General features: G+C 38.8%; 2 protein-coding genes across 2 annotated transcripts; both read right to left on the bottom strand.

The window, feature by feature from the left end:
* Nucleotides 1–1,236: 1,236 nt before the first annotated feature.
* LOC131323924 (NADPH-dependent aldo-keto reductase, chloroplastic-like) lies at nt 1,237–4,441 on the bottom strand. Its single transcript, XM_058355759.1, has 7 exons — nt 4,310–4,441; nt 3,956–4,006; nt 3,604–3,680; nt 3,286–3,373; nt 2,501–2,776; nt 2,013–2,258; nt 1,237–1,468 (listed from the first exon to the last, which is right to left on the bottom strand). Exons 1-7 carry the CDS (start codon nt 4,439–4,441, stop codon nt 1,382–1,384), a joined length of 957 nt encoding a protein of 318 aa, XP_058211742.1. The 3' UTR covers nt 1,237–1,381.
* A 1,648-nt stretch (nt 4,442–6,089) lies between these two features.
* LOC131323127 (NADPH-dependent aldo-keto reductase, chloroplastic-like) lies at nt 6,090–16,599 on the bottom strand. Its single transcript, XM_058354766.1, has 7 exons — nt 16,366–16,599; nt 11,024–11,074; nt 8,843–8,919; nt 8,534–8,621; nt 7,572–7,847; nt 7,150–7,398; nt 6,090–6,418 (listed from the first exon to the last, which is right to left on the bottom strand). The coding sequence occupies exons 1-7, from the start codon at nt 16,483–16,485 to the stop codon at nt 6,332–6,334; spliced, it is 948 nt and encodes a 315-aa protein (XP_058210749.1). The 5' UTR covers nt 16,486–16,599; the 3' UTR covers nt 6,090–6,331.
* Nucleotides 16,600–21,060: the final 4,461 nt, after the last annotated feature.

Here is a 21,060-nt window from a genome sequence, read left to right as displayed (position 1 = left end):
CTACTGCACGGGGTCCCGCGCGGATCCTAGGGTATTGCCCGACCTGCGGGACCCGATGTCCTCCCTTGTGGGCCCATTCTCCTGCCGCACGGGTCCCCGCGCAGATCCTTGGCCTCGTGTCAGTCCTCTAGGCCTCTCCGCATGTTTCTTTATGGTTGGCTAATCAAAATTCTTTTCAAGTCAATGGTCAAAATTTTGACCGACCCTACAGATTAATATTTGTAGTACATAAAAGTACAACAAGCGTTAAAAAGAACCATATGCTGAGGTGGAGGTATTAGAGCATCTTCAGCCTTCACCCATATTTTTCCTCAAATTTGAGTCAAATTTTGGGTTAAAATTCATTTTGGGTAGACACATCTCCAACCATCAAACCCAAATTTTATATATCTTCCTCTTTCTCTCTCTCTAACTAGCCGTTGGAGAAATGGGTTAAGGCTAAAGTTGTCTCAGATTTGGGCAAAAAAATGGGTAAAACCCAAAATGGGGAAGGGTTTGGATCAAAGATTGGAGAGAGATTTTTGTGATTTTTGCCCCATTTTTAAATTTGAGTTTTAAAATGGATCAAGGCTGGAGATGCTCTTAAACCCGCCCTGACCTCCGGCCTGAGATTTGTTTTTCATTTCATCTCCTAACCCAAACCCACACCCCAAAAATAAATCAGGAACTCGTCCCAATCGGGACATAGGCAAAGCAGGACAGGTGAAATTGCCATCCCTAACTATTTGAGTTGCGGAGTATATAGGCAGACACTAAATTCCTCTTCATTAGGCTTATAAGATACACACCCCTTCTGACATCGAACGGGTTCGAGAAAGTCTCTCCCCATGTGACGATTTCTCGTGTAACACAAAATAGGGCACACAAAGATAGCGAAGAGTCTTTGGAATAATAATGAGTACCTTTATTATAGTATCAAAAACTTGGTATTTGTTAGTTCATTTCTATCACAGGAAGATGGACTTTACCGAGGCTTAGAATGGACCAATTATTAAATCTTGGGATGTAATTTTTTTAAACCTATTTCCTTCCATTTGACGATCCGAACGACTGATTTTGAAGATCTCGATTGATTTTATATCGAATGAAGAATGTGCATAGATTAAAATCACTTGACAATTACCCTTTATTATGATCTTTTACAGAATAAAGAATAACGACAAATTTGCATTCATGTTTACAACTTAAGGCAATAAAAGGATTAAGAATAACTCTTCCCCTTAAGGTAGTTGGTTAAAAAAGGAAAAACAAAAAAGAGATTAAGAAAAATAGAATGCACGGAAGGCATTCTCGCGAAGAACTCAAACTATAAAGCCCGAAAATCGCCTGAACTTGATCTATCTCTCAGAATAAGCGAAAAATGACGCGTTGTCTTTTCATCTCAAATTTCGCCGTCCCACAGCTCTTGGAGGCTTTTGTAAGGGCTTCGGCTTTCATGGACAGCGAAATCCCCTCGGAGAAGCCTTTGCTGCAAACACACACATAACAACAGGCGTGAAACCGATTGTTTTCGTATGCAAAATCCTTTTTGCAAGATCCTTTGTTCCCATAATCGTCATTCCTCTATTCCAAATACACTTCCAGCCGTGCAATCATGTGAAGTTCACAGCATATTGTGCGGCCAAAAGTGCGAAAGGATAGGTTGATAGAGTTTTTAGGGGGACAAAAGTGGGGCTGTTATACGAACTAAGCTACTTGAACTCAAGTCGTGTTTGGCTAATTAAGAGCTTGTTTGAACAAGTCAAACTCAATCATGTTTTGAAACTCATAAGCTTTCAAAAAAACCAAGCTACTTGGGCTCGACTCGTGATCATTCGTTTAAAGCTCATATAAGATTAGTTCAAGTGAGAACTAAGTTAAAATCTTTTTTTTTTTTTTTGAAGCTTATTAGTTTTTTAGTCAAGTTTGAACAACCACTCGGCTCGACTTATTTGCAGCCCTAAACAACGAATCTTGGATATTTCCTGGATTTCGCATGCATATGTATGCGCGCTTGTTTGAGGCATTCTTACCTGGTGGATGCCAGATAGTTTTGAGAAGAGCTCTGGAGGGATGCACCAGTCAAATAAACTGAAATTCTCCTTGATCCTAAACTCATTAACACTCTTTGGGAGAACACTGTGACCACTTTGAATGCCCCACCTCAGGGCTACTTGTGCAGGTGACTTGTTGAGTTTGTCTGCAATCTCAACCAACGTTGGGTCCTTCAAGATTTCACCTTTCACCCATGACCCTGGAGAACCTAAAGGGGAGTATGCCTGCACAACAACCATATCACATAAATTTAACTTTTAGTGAACGGAATATGGACTCGGATGCAAGTGTCAAGTGTGGGTACGTGTCCACATGTCGTAGTCCTAAATTCTTAGCCCTGGGATGTAGACTATGAATCCTAGAGTAGAATATGCGTATGAGGATACGTCTTGAACACTAGCAGACCTAATGCACCTAATAGGATGTAGGACTACTGCATGATGATACAAAGAAATTCTGTAGTTACCGAGAGATGAATGCTGGTTGAGTTGCACAAGTTGTGGAGTGCCGGTTGCTGCCAGACAGGGTGGCATTCGACCTGGTTCACGGCAGGGGGTACTTTTGCATAAGCGAGCAAGTCTTGCAGCTTCTTCCTCGAGAAGTTACTCACGCCAATGGCACGTGCTTGACCGGACGCGTACAATCCCTCCATTGCAGCCCAGGTCTCTGGAAGGCACAGAGGAGCCATAACTTCAGGATCCCAACCGCGTGACCCAGGCTTTGTCCGAAATGGCCAATGTATCTGTAACACCAAACTCATGTTTCGGAATACTTCACCAATGTATTAGCTGGCACATTTTACTGAGCATATACCCCTTGAATCGTACCAATCGCACTTGTTATGCAGGTACAGAATTGTTTGTTTCAACGCTCATGTCTACGCTACATATAGTACTCCAAATTACGAGCAGTTTGCAGTGTCAATCCTATTCGTGAGGTGGGGATTGCCAAGCCAACAATAAGGTTGTCTTTGGATCATGAATTTATGCGAGTCCTATAGGGACATATTGCGGTAAAAGGAAAAGAAAATGGAAAAGATAATAAAATGCTGAAGCGAAAATGCTAAATTTTTAGCTTTGGATTCCTCTATCAGTTTCCTCTCCGGGTTAAAACCCTCTATAAATCCACCATCCAAACACAACCTAAGAACTACAGGTTTTCGCCTTATGGTGTTCATCAGATCATGGCTGAGGCAGTGGCTACCTATGTTAACCGTCTTAATTCTGAAGGAATGTTGATAAAGAGGCATACCAAATACAGATCAATATAATCAAGCTGCAAGTCTTCCAAGCTCCTGCTCAGTGCTTTCGAGACATCCTCGGGTGCATGGTCGCTGCACCTGCACCGAGACCACGTTTGCAGAATTTCAAAAACAGGTCTTTGACACTTGAAAAAAAGGACTGTAATAAACCATCTCTTTGCTCTATTTCCAAAGCAAAAAATCAGAAAACAAAGAAAACATGAAAGAACACGTATTGAAATCAAATCGAGATCGATTACTAACACAGGTTTTTCTTCACTTGGGATCAGACAGAGAGGAGAATAAAAGAAGATACAACTTAAACGTACCATAGTTTAGATGTGATCCAAATCTCGTTTCGTTTCACTACCCCGGAGGAAAATAGTCCCTTCAGAGCCAATCCTATCTGCAAATTCCAAATTTGTACTAACACACTCAAAATCACTCGAACATGCGACATAACGGGAAATGATTTTCACACTCTCACATAATACCCATACAATCCTTTTTTTGCCTTTACAAAACTGGCATTCACAAGAATAAGGATGGAAAAAGGAGTGATATGTACAAAAGGGGGGAATCATTTCTCGTTTCGCATGCGAGCAAAAATCACAATAAACTTAGTGTATGAGTTGCGAAGTAACATGATGAACAGAAGTATATAGGGTCACACAAACATGCCTCCTTCTCGTTATCATATGCTCGCGCGCAATCGACATGCCTGTAACCAGCCTGCACAAGTTGGTAATCCAATCACAAAACAGAAAGATTAGAAATTCAGATGATCTATCTTGAACTCGGATCGACGAGAAGATTTCTAGTGACATTCTCTCGGCAAATGATTACACCAAACCAACTTAAAATCCACAACACCATTGTGAATATATCACACTAAATCAGGCGCATTGTTTTAAACCACTTAAGATCCATGAAATAAGATTAGTCTCAATGACTTGGGATCGATAAAAGAAGGAAACCACCCTCGGACGCTCCCTCATTTTTTTTTAGAACCATGGAGAGAGAGAGAGAGAGGACCTTGACGGCGGTGATGACAGCTTCACCGACGACACCAGGAGGGGCTTTCCACGTTCCGAGGCCGACAGACGGCATCTTCGCTCCGGTGTTAAGATCAAAGTATAGAGGTCCATTTTCACTCTCTGTTTCCATTGTTTCACGACACAAATCAACGTAAAACCCAATGAAACGCGTACGAAAAGGAGTACTCAATGGGAGATGATCGGTCTTATTGTCCCTAGCTCTGTGTGCGCCTTCTGTTTTTGACTCTCTCTGTGTGTGTGTGAGAGAGAGAGAGAGAGAGAGGGAGAGAGAGAGAGAGATTTTCGAACCAACACTCCAGAGATGATTTATAGGCTTAAAAAACGGCAAACATGGTGACCAACTGACCATTTCATGTCCAAATGTGTGGCAGTGGTGCTGGAAGGTACTTTTTGGCCTTTCATATGTTTGATGAAGGGGCGACACTGTTTAATTGGAGTTGGCTAATATATGTATTTTTTGGTAATGCAGGTTGTTTCGGGCTTACTTGCGTAAACCTCGAACTAATCCTTACAGTCTCTCCAACAGCCGTTTCACATGCTTGCGCGTAGGAATGAAGTGACCCTAAGAATTGCTGGCAAGAATAGTCGAACCTGAAACCTTGAGAACGAGAAAACTCCTAAGTCTCAGGCCAAAAAAGTTAAACGTAATACAAAGAAAAAAGTTAACCGTAAAACCGGACTTTGTCTTGGGATTTATTTTTTTGTTAGAATGATTTAAGGCTTGATTCAATTATCTTGTGGTCTTTAAATGAAAATCATTGAAATGTTATTTTTATGATACTGTTTATTTCTTAATTTTGTCGCTGTTTTTTATCATCTTAATAAAAAATCAAGTTATTTAGCTACCGATAAGTACCTAATCGACTACCTTAATGTAAAAATTAAATTTTTTTTTCCCAGAACCGGGGGTGGCATGTGCCACGCCCACCGAACATAGACCTCTCCACCCCTGTTTATAAGTGTATTTGGCATTGCCATGTTATCCTAGAGTTCAGCATAGCAATTTTGTTTTTGAATTTATGAATGGGATTATCTTGTCTGTCAAATAAATAAATAAAAAAAAACCTAAGCAACTTTTTTACTATTTCAATTTCAGTACTTCTAGTTTCAATTTTGTCAAGTTCATTAGTAAAATTTTCAAGGTGACTAAGATTTTCATGTTGATCCAATTCAATGCATCGGATTAAAACTAGGGTTTCCACTCTGCCTTTTATTTAGAGACCATTAGTGTATTTTACTAGGTTCAGTATTCTCACTGTGGCTTTTCTGTGTGTTCCTTCACAGAAGGTGACGAGTGACGGGCGTTTAGCCGTTAGAGGCAGCTTTGGCCTTTGGTTCGCTGCTCCAGAACTGGTTTCGGCAAATTCAGGTTACCCGTAGAAAATTTCTGATTTCGTTCTTTCATTGCCACAAGTGTGTTGGACAACCTCGAAGTTTTTCTCTTTCAGTGCAACAAATATGTTGAACGGAACCACAACCAGAACGCCCTTTGATTCTGATGATTTTTTACAGGTTTATTTGGGGTACCTAGAATTATTAACGAACCTAGAAGCTGCCCGCGGACAGAATGTAGAGGACGGCTGCAATTCAGGTTGCATAGCCCAGACTTGATACAACCTAGATTACAATCAAGGCATACCTGAAATATTCCCCACATATATATCCTCGTCCTTAACGAACTAAATGAATGTAATCAAACAGAAGCATGTTGTGTAAACGCAACAGTAAGCACAAGATCAGCAACGAGAATCGGAACAGAAAGAAGTAAATCCAGTAAATTTCCATGGTCCAAAATCATTTGGCTTATAAAGATATCTAAAATGAGAATAAGAATTATGACTCGGGAGCATACTCCCATCAATAAGTCTTTAAAATTTGTATCTTCAGTTGCAGAATTTCTGAAATTTTACAAGCATCGCTGCCATAACTGAGTGAAGTAAAGATATGACGATCTGTTTTCGTGTATTATTGCTGCCACAGACATTGACGATCTGTTTTCTCATATCTCACCATCCCAGACTTCGTCAACCGTCTTGTACTGGCTCAAAGTCTCGTGAACATATGAAGTCCCTCGGACAAGTCTTGCCTGCACAGTTGGAAAACTTGGCATAATTACTAACTGGAGATTTATACACAGAGGAGTTATCCAAAAACAAATTCTTGGGCAAACAAAATAATCATAATCCGAAGCTCACATGAGAGAGAGAGAGAGAGTAGACCCAGTTGGAATTGAGGGATGGTGCTGTGCAGTGGTGTGCACAGCATGGAGCCATCGGATCATGCATCCAACGGTTCGGATCTCATCTCGGCAACCAATGATAGAGAGCCATTCATTGCCGAGATGAGATCCGACGGCTCGGAGGTGCGCATCACTGCACAACACCAATGGGTGAATTCTAAAGTACTCGATGCCAAGTTCCTTTTGTAATGTACTTTTTTGTCAGTCGGTAGTAGGCTACATACAATTATCATGAAAATTACATCAACCAGGACAATCAATTTTTTAAGAAAGCAAGAAGATATACCTACAACCCCAAGAAGCACAAGTCAAATACAAAAACCTCATAATAGACGATAAAAAAATCACTCAAGAAAGCCGAACATGAGAGAAATATTAATCCCAGCTTTTAACGAGTATAACATGATTGACCAATTGAGCTAGGGCAGTTGGTTTAAGTTCTTAAGTAGTGTAATAACACTCAGATGTATAGTTCTTCTATAGTCTCGGTGAATAAACAATTGGTACAGAAAATTGCCTATTAGCATAAGAAGAAGAACAAGAGTTGAGAACTATAGACAAACAACGAAATAACTTGCCTGCTGAATTTCAGAGAACTTGGCAAACAAGTCCTCGGGAATAGACCAGTTAAAAACTTCCAAGTTTTCCTTGATCCTTGCTTCCTTTGTGCTCTTAGGAAGTACACTGTTACCCATCTGTACGCCCCAGCGAATAGCAACTTGAGCAGGAGTCTTCCCCACTTTTTCAGCAACCATAGTTAATATTGGTTGCTGCAGAACATCGCTCTTGAGCCATGTTGTGCCGGGAGAACCCAATGGTGAATATCCCTGAAAGATTGAAAATTCAAAGACAAATAGACGAAGAAAAATAAAAGGTTTTGGAGTTTGTAGCAAAGCTGAATTACAATAACATATTGGCGTTTAACCAATCAAAGAGGGGTCAATCTTCCTGTCATATACCATTGATGCAAATAATGAATACTATAAGATTGTCAACTCACGGATAGATGAACTCCCTTAGCATTACAGAATTCCCGTAGCTTGGATTGACTCCAGCAAGGATGACACTCAACCTGGTTGACAGCAGGGGGAACACGTGCTACCTCCAGCAAGTCTGCCAATTTCTTCGTAGAAAAATTGCTGACACCGAGTGCTCGAGCTTTGCCAGAATCATATAGAGACTCCATTGCCTTCCATGTACTAGGGATGTCTGTTGGAATCAGATTTTCAGGCTTAAATCCAATTGAACCTTTCTTCATCCTGGCTGGCCAATGGATCTTCAATAAAGAAGCACTTCAGATATACAAACCCAAAAAACATCCATGGTACTCTCTGGTGTTTTTTAAAATCAGTTTTGCATATCCTATTTTCTTTTGAGCAATAACGAAAGTCCGGATTTTAGAACATATATTTAATTTCTTCCTTGTCAATGCATTCTTTTGCCTAAATTCCCACTAAAAACTTTAGGCACACCACCAACAAAAAAGTGACAAAATACTTCCACCAAACAACTGCCAGTTCAAAATATTAACATCTAATCAATTCATTTTAGTAGGCCGAAGGGACGGAATCAGCAAACTCCAGAAAAACAAATGATCTAGCCATGAGTTTGATTCAACTTTTAAGGTTGAAGAAGCAATAAAGCAGTCTTTCAAAGGATGCTTATTGCTGAAATCGTAAATTATAATCTCTTCTCACTAAGTCTTAAGGATGTTCATTCCCTATGGTAAGGATTCATTTTTTAATCTACATGCACAAAATACAGTAACATTTCTTTCTATACTTTTAGCAGGCCAAAGTGCAAAGCAGACTTTTCTGAAAAATGGGAGAGAAGGGAAAAACTATTCTTCTGCAAATCCTAGTAGGCATGGATGGTAATGTTAAGCTTCAAGTTTCACAAAAAAGAAAAAGAAAAGAAAAGTAGGCATGAATGAGAATTGAACTTTTATGAGGCAATACGTACGAGGTACAAATCAACATAGTCAAGCTGTAAATCTGCCAAAGTTCGATCTAGAGCCTTTGGTACATCTTCTGGACCATGATCAGTACACCTGCATATCATTTCAGTCTTGAATCACAGAAGTTGAAATCAACTCTAAGTTTTAGAAAGGAGAGACTTTAGAGACTCCGTAAAAAATAAACAGCATAACCTAATATGTATATATAGCCTTCCTTAGCCTGTTAATACTAGTTCAGCATGAACAAATTTTTATACATGGCCTTCCTCAGCCTGTTATTACTAATTCCAGTTAAAGCAGAGATTGATACAAACCAGAGTTTCGAGGTGATAAACATATGCTCGCGCTTCACGATACCATCTTCAAATAACTTCTTCAGAACCACACCAATCTGCTAGGCATTAAAAAAAATCAGTGCCTCCAAAAGCTTATATCATTCTGCACAATCATATTTACCAGTGAAGAGAGAAGGATATTGAAATTGTACCACAAATTACCACAACTGCAGTTGCCAATATAAATCCTATATCACGAAACAGGGAAGAACTAAGACCGCAACCCAATTCCTAATCTTTCATTCACAATAGTTTGGCGAATACACAAGAAGGCTCAAACTTGCTTATAGCTATAGTAAAGTCATCATACAAGAACAAAGTTCTACAGTGAACATGGCTGGCATTGCATATTGAGAATACACCCTACTCTGAACATTGCTTTCTCAAGCCCTATCCCATAGTCTCTCTTGTCAATGGAAGGAAATTACCATCTTTCAAGAGGTGTCAAAAAGTGGCGGACACAGGCATTTTATAAAAAGGGAGCCAAGTGCAAAATTATTTGAGTTTGGAGGGATTGTGGTAAAAATGTATATGTTAAAGTAAAATCAACAAAATGTTGAAGGGCCAAAACACTAAATATTAGAGTAAATAGCAAAATATACAACAACAACAACAACATAACATAACCCATCTAATCCCCAATCATTGAGGGTATGGGCGGGGGATGATTGGAGACAGACCTAACCTTTGGCAATATATGCACAAAGTGGCTGCTCTCAGAAGTCAGAATACCACTGAAACAGTGGCCCCCCTAAATAGCAAAATATATGTAGCAAAAATGGCATTAGGTAAAAGTGGGGGGTGTGGTATGGCCCCCCTGCCCGCAATCTTCTTTCCACCATTGGTGTCAAAGCAAATGGGTTAGTAAGCCTATGAAGGTATCATATAAGGTAGGTGTTCAAGTTTCTTTTTGGTAGTACTATGAAGTTCTGATAACACAATCCTTACCATCTGGAACTGTGCACTACCGGGCGTGTAGGGCGTATCACAGCCCCCCTGTGAGTGTAGTCAACAGTCTAGATTCAAATGAAACTTTTCCGGGGAAGAGTTTCATTTGAATCCAGACCGTTGAAAACACTCATAACACTCATGGACGGCAGAGATTTGCCCTGCAGGTTCCCCGGGTCCTTACCATCTACATGAGGTGAGCTTTGGGCCACATAATGCTGGTGATTGGAGCACCACATCAAAAAATCAGTTTCTTTAGTACATAATTGAGAAAATCACCCAAGTACCAATTTTTAGTACTTAATTGAGAAAAAAAGGATCAAAATCTAAGGTTATTATCTGAAAGATACTTCCAAATTACCAGTCTCATTTATGTATCATGCAACTTCTTCTCCAATGGATAATTTTTTGTACTTTTTTAAATTTTAACTAGAATTTTTTTACCCCATAGCTAAACTTTACGGGAATACTGTTAGATTTCAAATTTTCAGTTTCACACTGAGAAATAGAAAACCAAGTTATATGTACCCCTAAACCGATGGCTAGGTTCTGTTCTTTGGGTCTACAAATGCCATAGACTTGCTTGTGAAAGCAAAACAGTCACCGACATTGGAAAACATTAGGCTTTACTTCTAAATTAGCACGGCAAAAACTACGCAACAAGTACAACAAAGGCACCCAAAAGAACCCTCACGATGTATGAGCTACAAGAAGCATCGCAAAAATAGAAGCTCAGTTACCATAGCTCATTCATACTACCTGTAAAAGACAAAAATAACTGATGACCCCAACAAGTTGCACTAAGTAAAATAACTAAACACGCAATTGCCAAGCTAACAAATCCTAGTTGAGTTAATACACATGTAATCTGAAGACTCGGAACTCTACGAAACCCCAGCACTTCACAGCCCATCTTTCATCTTGCCAACATAAACTCTCATGTTGGTACCTAAGAGCAATACTTAGCCATCATATCAGGACAAACTATATGTATAATATTTCAGCTGTTAGAAACCATTTGATAAGTTTTCCAGGCTCAAACGATCACAGTTATTGATTTTTGATTAGTTATCATGCATAAGAATGAATAAAACCACCACCATAGCATCTGCTCAAGTTTTTCCACAATTCAATCGAAAAAACTTCCCTTAGAAAAAACCTTCATAAAAAATGTTAGACAACAATCAATTGACTAAAGTATACTGAACATACCTCCTTCTCATTGCCATAAATTTGAGCACAATCAACATGGCGATATCCTACCTGCAATGAAGAAAAAAAGTTTCTTTGAGTGTCATTTGTTTTATTTTGTAAACGAGTGAAGATAACTACATAGTACGACTGACAGATCCCATTGTTGTCAAGAAAGTATAAGATGACCAAGGCTAAACTTCCATGATAACATCATGTGACACAACAAGAGTAGATATCATAAGTATGGAATCTATTGATACAGAGAAACTAACGCAACAGAAAATGAATCATCAGTGTTCTACGTTTGTGTAAAAAACAACAAAATTCTGAACTTCAATGACCAGAGGATGAAATGAAGCTAATGCAGGATGCTGAAATAACAGAGAATAAAGTAGTACCGATAAAGAGAAAAAGAGAACGGAAGAGAGACAGTCAAAGTTAACGTATAAATGTATCATCATTCATCAAAAGGTAAAAGGAACAATATTTTTCCAAGCTTAGAAGACTGAATGCTAATCAAGACAACACCACAAGAAGCAGAATTTGATTGATACCAAAGAAGCATAAAAATAGAAGAAAATGATGCTAAATGAAAAATTATTTGAAAACAATACTTTGAACATTTCAATTTTTTTTGCGGCGAAAGTACATAAACACCCCTCAACTATCACTTTTTCTCACGGAGACCTCCTCACATTTAAAATCGCTCATACAGACCCCCTCAACTAATCTCCGTTACCCAAGTGACACCCTTCCGTCTCAAAACCGTTTGTGATGAACCCCCTCATCCATAAATCGGACAAAAATACCCTTGTTGCATTACATACATACGCCCCATCTAACCCTTCTCTTTCTCCCCTCTACAAACAGCCTCCAATCAAAACCCAAAACCAGCGCAGGTAATCTCTCCTCCCCCCTCTCAACCACAGGTAATCTCTCCCTCTCCATCTAATCTATTCTCTCTCTATACCCTCACCGACTAACCACTGGTTTTGTCCCACTCCGGCGACCTTTTCTCTCTCCTGCAATACATACTCCCTCCCCCTCTCTCTCTCTAAAGAACCCAAACAAGTTACAAAAAAAAGGAGATAAGAAAAGCAACGCAGTAGCCGCCATGGCCGCCGCCGCCATTCTCCTCCACTTCTCTTCTCCCACACCTCTCTCATTTCCCTCCTCTTCTTTCCTTCTCATTTCTTCTCTGTAAAAGAACCACCGCGGCACCATGGTTTTCACACTATTTTTGGTGAAATCCAATCTTTTATGGATGAAATAAGTGAAAGATGCAATTTTAGGGTTATATACAGAAGGTTCTCTTTAAAATAATTGATGTAGGTAAAACAGAAATTGTATAAAACAAAAAAAAACGATTAGAACAATGATTGATAGAACAAGGGTATAGTATAAATGTTAGGGGTCTCGGTGGAACAAAGTGATAGTTGAGGGGGTGTTTATGTACTTTTGCCTTATAAAAAAGGGTATCTTAGTCATTTCCTCCATTCCGTTAACAGAAATGCTACAGGGACCGAATTGGGGGACCGAATTCGGACCGACGGCCGCCGGCGGGCCGTCTCCGGCCACCGGACGGCCGATCCGAGCCGTCCAAAAATTCTAAAAAAAAAAACCGAGGGGCCCCACGCGGGAATCAACGTCATCCGAGGTGTGTAGGGTGCTTGATCGGAGCACCCCTTTTCGTGTGTATATGTATATTTATACATATACACACGAAAAGGGGTGCTCCGATCAAGCACCCTACACACCTCGGATGACGTTGATTCCCGCGTGGGGCCCCTCGGTTTTTTTTTTTAGAATTTTTGGACGGCTCGGATCGGCCGTCCGGTGGCCGGAGACGGCCCGCCGGCGGCCGTCGGTCCGAATTCGGTCCCCCAATTCGGTCCCTGTAGCAACACTCTTCCGTTAATGGAGTTAGCATTTTTTTCACTTCTAGTAGTTGAGGGGGTCTGTATGGGCGATTTTAAATGTAAGGGGATCTCTATGGGAAAAAGTGATAGTTGATGGGGTGTTTATGTACTTTTGCCTTTTTTTGCTTGTACATTTTATGGGGTGTTTATGTACTTTTGCCTTTTTTTGCTTGTACATTTTCTGTACTTAGTAGATTTGAAAACAATACTTTGAACATTTCAATTTTTTTGCTTGTACATTTTATGTACTTAGTCTACTATCAAACACAGGTAATTACGAGTTTAATATCTACAAATAAAATTATAAGGAACAATATGGCCATCCAACAGAAAATCTATTCAAATCAAGGAGGAGAATATCAATATGCTAAAAGATCCATACAATAGATCCATCCTCCTATCAATACACTACAGTCTATAGACAGAAGAGGATCCTTTCTAGTTTCGAGCAATAATTGGACCACTCCAATTTTGGTATATTCAATCCCATCCTGGGCCCACTTCGATGATTGGAACTGCTCATTTATAGGGCTTGTCGAGAAGATCAATCATGCTAAAAGTTACGTTGACGGGACATCGATGAGTATGATTTGGGAACACATTTATCTTGGAACAAAATATATTGATACACTACATCGGACCTCATTCATTTCAAGATAAACATGTTCTGGTCATTTGTTTGTCAATATTCAAGTAACGTGATGTTTGGCATGGTTGAGATTCTGGAAGTGGGCATGGGAGGGACTTGAAAATTGATAACTGGAATGGTACAGTTATTTTTCTCCAATTGGAGAGGATCCTCTTGTTAGATTTCTTGGAGGGTTCCAACCTAAAACCAATTGGCAATAGGTGGAGTAGCCTCTAAAATCCCTCACGTGCAGCCTGGATGCACGAGGAGGTGACAGACCAGGAGCTGACTGATTGACTCGGGCGACAGAGATGATAGAGACTTTCCCACGAGAGGTGAGGCCACCCAATACCTAGCTATGATAGCTTGTTAGATTTCTTGGAGGGTTCCAACCTAAAACCAATTGGCAATAGGTGAAGTAGCCTCTAGAATTTATTAACCAAACTTAGGTGGCTTACATGAGCGATGTGGGACAAGTTTAATACCTCTCCCTATAGAAGACGAATTGCATATCCTAGACATAGATGAATGTGAAACCAAGCAACTTTAAGACAGAAACATATAGAACGAGAAATAAAGAGGTGAAGGCACCAGCATATCCTTCGGAAAATATAGAATATCAAATCAGCAAACAATATAACAAACTTTTAATGCTAAACATTTTGTGTCAATTGATATCTAAAGTTCTTCTACAAGAAGCCTCAATGCAAAACATCAGATGTCAAAGTATATCCCTCACTTACGACTATTTAGCTATCCCAAAGAGGTAAATTTAACCATTGTTAGGTACTCTGTCTAAACATTAGATAATCAGACTTCTTGTCACTTGGTACGAATTTAACCATTTGATCAAAGTATATCCTCACTAATGTTTCTGTATGAGATTTTCTTGGTTTGGTCATTCACAATTTCACAGATTTCGCATTAATTAACCCAAGCTTCGGCAATCGAAAAAAAAAAAACAATCAACACAACCAAACCTACTTTTTTATAGGCTGTTGCATGCATCTCAGAAATTAACTCTTCGCATCCCAAATTTTGCTAGTTTGCAATAAACCCATCCCTATACCCATACAATTGATATTTTTCTATGGCTCTTGAATAAAATAAGGTAAATTCAGGTTTAATTGCTAGTTTAGAATCAGCTTTACAAAACACATTTCAAACAATTCGTTTTGTTGACAAGTTTGACAACATGTTTTCCAAGATATTATTAAAAAGGAAACATCTCTAACCCATGGCTTCAAATCCTACCTAGGGTAGAAACCGTAACTTTTGGCATCCTCCTTTAATCCACCCCTAATGCCAAATTTGACTCCTCGCACCAAATCTACTATTATCGGCCTTTTGGAATTCAAAAAGTAGGTGTTTTTTTTTTACTTTTGAGTACTTGGATTTTGACATCAAGGTTGGAGATGGTGGTTTGTTGGTGTCAAATTTGGAAATGTCAGTATTACCACATTAGCCTTCAAATGAATTTGGCATCTTCAAATTTGACATCATGGTTGGAGATGAAAAACCATACAAAGGACGTTTATATATTATAGAAAACCATGTCGTCCTAAAATGATTCTTGATTCCAAAAGAGTTAATCTCAAAACATTATGCAACACTGATTGTAAAGCTGCAAAGGCTGCAACCAAACATGGAGTGATCCCCAAACCATTACAGAAATTGGACAAATAAGTATGGCAAATATACTGTAGTATATAAACAGAGCCCCCTTGCCGAAATGAGCAAAATATAAAAATAGCAAGACTAGATTCTCTAATCAAACCAATGTTTACCAATCAATTGGGGTTGGCTACCAATGTTTTTCAATCAATTGGGCTTGGCTACTTGAATCCTATTTTTCATTGAGCTCTGTCCAGGGGCTACCTGTTCACTTGTATTTCGTATGCCCAAATCCTTCCATATGACAACATCCAAAGTAAATTTAGGTCTTCTTCCTCTTCTCCTAGCCCTACTACCCACTACTATCGTGTTAGTTTTCTTGACTACTACATTTGCGGGTCTAAGGTAAATATGTCCAAACAACCTTAATCTATTTCTCTCAACATATCTTCTATAGGTACAACTCCTACCATCTAATGAATAGTTTTGTTTCTAATTCTATTTCTCCTAGTCAGGGCCGGCCTAGGCCCAAGAGGCCTGAGCCAAAATTCAAATTTTAGGGGGACTCCAAAATTATTTGTAAATTAGTATATATATTATTTGTTCATTTTATAACACAAATTTCTTTGCTAGCTCAATGGTAAGTTGATTTTAGTTCATGTGGAGTGTCCGAGTTCGAGTTTTCTAGATAGCTTTTTCTTTTGAAATGTTTTTTCCCAAAAGTAATGCTATTGTAATTGCTAGGTTTCAAAACCAAGTCAAGTAGAATTCAAGCCAACCACTTTAGCAATTGGTGACAAAGCAGTTAACATGCATTATAAAGTCTAAAGTTGTTTAATTCTAAAATACGTAGGGCACCACCCCACAATTTAGCCTTGGGCATCCAAATCCCTTGGGCCGGCCTTGCTCCTAGTCTTACCACACATCAATCTCAACATTTTCATTCAGCTGCACTCGTCTTACTCACTTCTTACTTCTGTCTTTTATTTTTCTGTCAATTATAAGAGCCCCACCATACAGGTTAGTTCAGGGGACAATAAATCCAGGGCAGGCCCTGCGAAAATCAACTCGCCAAAGCAACATCCGATAACACTCAAAGTCAAACAAAAGGAATCCTAAAGTAAGTCGACACGAAATGAGACTAAAAAAACAAATTTAATACTGTGAAAAAACTTAGAGAGGGGAGTGCATTAGGGAACCTTGACGGCGGTGTGGACGGCTTCACCGACGAGACCAGGTTCCGACTGCCACGTGCCCAAACCGACGGAAGGCATCTTAGCTCCGGTGTTCAGTTGGAAGAAATGGATTCCTTCCGCCATTTTTTAAGCCTTTTTTTAGTTGTTGAAGTTGCAGGATAGTGAGAGTCTATAGAGAGAGAGAGAGAGAGAGAGAGAGAGAGGAGAGGAGAGGAGAGGAGAGAGAACTCTATTTATAGAAGAGGAGAGGAGAGAGAACTCTATTTATAGAAGAGGGAGTCTGAGTTTTGGCCGATTTGTCCAATTTCTGTAAAATGAATACCAAACGTTTTTAAAAAAAAATAGTAAAATGCGCCATAAAAATGGGATCCAGATCCTCTCCTCATATTCCTCTCCAACCATCTACCCCAACTTTTAATCCTGAGCTGTCAGCGCATTGATGAACGGATCGGACGGTTGATATGAAGCCAGCATCACTACTCTTCAATGTTTAAACAGCACGACACCGTTTTGTTTTTCCTTCAAACGACAACTTGACACTGAACCATTTTTCCGTCAGTAGAACCCACTTCTCTCTCTCAACCACTTTGATATTATTTTTCTTAGCCATTTTTACGCCCACAAGTTTTCTCTGTTCCGAATCTTCCGATCCAAAAAAACAAATTCTCTCTCAGATAAACAAAGCTCTCTCTCTCTCTATTTGATTTTACATAAATGCTCGTGTTATGGTGATTAATTTGGTTGTTTGTGGTTTTCAAACAGTTCCCATCCAGTTAAATTTGAAGGAAATACTCATCCTTCCGATTAGCAGCATGGAAATTGAAACAAAGTCTTATTTTTTCATGCTTTCAAAAGATCTGAACAAAATCTCAAATTGTATAAAAATGAAAGCAAAAACCCCTATATCTTTTTCCCAAACCCACCTCAAGAAAACTAAGTCAATCAGAGATTTAAGATAGACAAATATTTTACCGCTGTGAAGATGGGGTTGAATCATAGCAGTCAGATTTGCCTTAGCATCAGTCTTGAACTAATTGAACGGAGGGCTTGAGCTTGAGAGTTGATTTTGCATTTGGGAAGATGAGGGCTCTGCTTTTTGTTTCTATATATATATATATATATATGGAAGGAAATGTTGCAACAGTGCAACATCAGGCTGCCGTTAGACAGAAAAACAAAACGGTGTTGGGCTGTTTAAACAATGGGGAGTGGTAATGCTGGCTTCATATCAACCGTCCGATCCGTTCATTAATGCGCTGGCAGCTTAGGATTAAAAAGTTGTGGTGGATGGTTGGAGAGGAATATGGGGAGAGGATCTGGATCCCTAAAAATGGGCGATGCAGTGGATTTTGTTGTTACGCAAGCTCTGTAAAACAACATTACGGCTCTGTTTGTTTCGATGTAAAATATTTTACAATGTAAAATGTTTTTCATGTAAAATATTTTTTCAGAAAACAAATTTCAAACTTTTATTTTCCGGTATTTGGTTGGTACATGAAAAATATTTTTCAAAACAATGATTTTCCATCGTTTGGTTGTCAAAATAGTTTTCCACACAAAGGTTATGCACTGACCTATTATTTGAAGTTAGATAAAGAACCTCCCAAGCATTTTAAAACCACATTCAAAATAAATATGAATACACTAGTTGAGCAGTTCCCAAATTAAAGCAATCGATTCATATAAGCTCTCCAGATCCATCTTTGAACATAACCCAAGATTCATTTCATGCAAATAACTAAAGCATCAACTGAATAACCCAATTATCCATCGTTACTAGTGGAATTGAAATACAAATTAACCCTTGCAACAAATAAGATTTTTTAATAAAAAGATATGCTACTAGCAACAAGAATTGGTAAGTCATAGAACACTAGATATAATTCACTTCAAAATTTATGGCTGCTAAAATCTTCAAGCCAAATCCTTTGGAGGTTAATGCTCTTCGCCATAAATGCCTTCCCAAGCCTTTCACGCTCAACCAAATAATCAAAAGGCGAGCCTAGAAAAGCCTCATCAAAACCTTCCATCTTCATCAGTTCATCGTGAAGAGCTTGAACATCAAGCCTATCCCATGTCGGCCTAGTAATTGCATCCGCAACTTGCCCAAGCTTTTTTGAAATTGTTTTGATATCCTACTCCTCATCATGATCACATGTTTTATCAGCTGAGAATAAACCAACAGCTGGAGCTCATTGAGTAAATACATCAAACAGATAGCGGGGAACAGCACAACATGACACACAACGTATAAAAAAAAAATCAATAAGAAGAAGACTACATCACTACTGTCAAACAAAAAAAATTCACTAACCATGGATCAAATATGAATTAGAAGCATCAAATTAGATCGAAAAAAATTGACAAAGTTTTTCAAAACTAGAATGGAAGAAGAATTCAGAGGTACTTGCCGTTGAGAATTCCGGTGATCGGTCGCCGGCGAAGATGCCGTAGAGAATCGCAGGATCGAGGAAGCTCTCGTGTCCCCTCTCTCTCTCTCTTCCTCTCTCTCGTTTTGGATTTGATTTGGGAGAAGGGGATGGGTATGTGTTTTGGAAGAAGGGGGGGCTAGCTTATGTGTTTTGGGAACGGGAGAAACGGCAACGAAAAAAAAAAATGACTTACGGGGAAAAGAAGAGGAAAACAATTTCACCCCTTTGGTCCTTCTTTTTTTAGCCAAACAGCGGAAAATAGGTAAAATATTTTACCCAAAAATGTTTTACATCCAAACAAATGGAGCCGTATTTTCGAAATGCGCGGTGTACTATAGAGCATTTTGAAAATGCACGATGAATTATTTTTATAAAACGTTTAAGAAAATGGATATTCGTCCAACTCGTTTACAAAAATTAGACAAATCGACAAAAAACTCAGAAGGAGTCCACCTGAGTCTGTTTTCCTCCGTTGTGACCGGAATGGCGGGATGGGATGTTGAGAGTCGTGATTTGGGCCGTCTATTAGGAGAGATTGTCACTGATCCTACGGCTAGGCTAATCTTCGTGTGGGCCACGTCAATGCGCATTCCACTTGTTAGAACCGTACGAAAAATTATTCATTTGCGGCTTGCTGTTTGGGCCCTGCCACATGGTGTTTTAAACTCTTTCTTTCTCCCCTAAATATTTGTGCGATTCCCACAAAAAATATATGAAGCCCACACAAGTGTTTGGTAGAGAAAAGTTAAGAGCATCGTCGCGTTATGCCCTAGAGAGATTGAATGATTACATGTTCAAAATCAACCTGTCATGTATGTTAGAGCATCCGCAATGGGTTTGTTAACTAGTACGTTAATTGTGTGTGTTAAGATTTAACAAACAAAATTGTATTTTTTGTGACACAATGCTTGTGTGTTAGAGTGTACCAGAGTGTGCTAAATGTAGTAGTGTGTTAGTATGGTTATCAAGTTTAGCAAAGAAGTTAACAAACAATAAGTGGGTCCTATCCCTATAAATTCAAACTTCAACCATAAAATATAAATGCCCACACTAATTTCTTTTTTGAAAATTTACCGTTAGCTTGATTTACCATTGCCTTTTTCATTGTTTTTTTATATATGCGTTGAACACTAAAGGTAAGAATAAAGCAAAATAGGCAATGGGATTTCATGCTCTAAGCATAATTCTTTTAAATGGGAAGTGGAGTGGCAGGAACATGGCCGTTGGCTTTTCCTTCATTACAGAAAAATGACGTTGGTGACATATAGTCATTGTAAAAGTTTTTATTATAGCCATTGTTTAGATACATTATTTTGAAGAGTTAACACATTCCTAACTAACCCATTGAAGTACTCATATATATACTAACACACTTTTAAGTTAACAAACACTTGTAGGACCCATTTTTTATTCTAACACATACTTTAACAAATATTTTGATACACAAATATAACACACCCATTGCGGATGCTCTTAGACACTAACACGATGTGCTTAAAAATCACATTGTGTTAGGGTTGATAGTGTGACCATTAAGTAATTGTTATTAATATGTACATAAAAGTATACACATCACTGTTACGCATGAATAACTTGTTTATTTAATTCAGTAACAAAATGAGCAAATATTCAATACGCTCATAAACATTGGAACTATAAAATAAACAAAAAATTAGTCAGCAACAACAAAATTATGGCATTGAAAAATGCCGTAAGCCATAACTAGACATGGAAAAACTACACTGATGTTTTTCGATACAACTTGACCAAGCATGATCTTGGAAGATCAAATCTTCTAAAAATTCAAGGGAATAAAATCTAATCTTTATGAGAAAACACAAGTGCGGGCTATGAGTTGGTATTGCCGCCTTGACGCATTGTGGTGCGTCACGGTCGAGTCGCTTTTTTAGGTTAATGTACGTGCGATTAACACAATAAATTAAAATTATCATCCGTGTCTTTATCATGTTGCAGGAGTCCAACCTGTATTTGTTCCGTTTAATTAATTTGTGTGTTGGTGGGTCGTGTCAATATTCCTGTTCGCGTCTTGTTAACGAGTCTTGTCCGAAATTTTCACCGGTAGTACTTATTATATATGTTCTCATAGTTGATCACTTGCCATGTGATCACTTTTTTCGTTTTGGCCCTTTATTATACGAGTATTTTTTTAAAAAAAAATTGGTCCCCGCTAGCTGAAGTTTACTATGGCCCTCATGTCTGTACTCATTTGTAAACTGAACCAACTGGTTAAACACTATGAGGGGTA

Source organism: Rhododendron vialii, chromosome 4a, assembly GCF_030253575.1.
Source record: "Rhododendron vialii isolate Sample 1 chromosome 4a, ASM3025357v1".
Classification (NCBI taxonomy): Eukaryota; Viridiplantae; Streptophyta; class Magnoliopsida; order Ericales; family Ericaceae; genus Rhododendron; species Rhododendron vialii.
The sequence above is the reverse complement of the archived record's forward strand: the minus strand, read 5'-3'. Positions and strand labels throughout refer to the sequence as shown.

Bases quoted from the DNA above. Each gene is read 5' to 3' on its own strand.
- LOC131323127 (XM_058354766.1), bottom strand. From the start codon at position 16,485: ATGGCGGAAGGAATCCATTTCTTCCAACTGAACACCGGAGCTAAGATG. The intron at 7,848-8,533 runs GTACGTATTGCC...TCTTTATTGAAG, and splicing joins ACTATGTTGATTTGTACCTC to ATCCATTGGCCAGCCAGGAT. The intron at 6,419-7,149 runs GCAAGTTATTTC...CCAACTGTGCAG, and splicing joins AGTTCTCTGAAATTCAGCAG to GCAAGACTTGTCCGAGGGAC.
- LOC131323924 (XM_058355759.1), bottom strand. From the start codon at position 4,441: ATGGAAACAGAGAGTGAAAATGGACCTCTATACTTTGATCTTAACACC. The intron at 4,007-4,309 runs GTCCTCTCTCTC...CAACTTGTGCAG, and splicing joins CTGTCATCACCGCCGTCAAG to GCTGGTTACAGGCATGTCGA. The intron at 2,259-2,500 runs GTAACTACAGAA...GTTGTTGTGCAG, and splicing joins CAACCAGCATTCATCTCTCG to GCATACTCCCCTTTAGGTTC.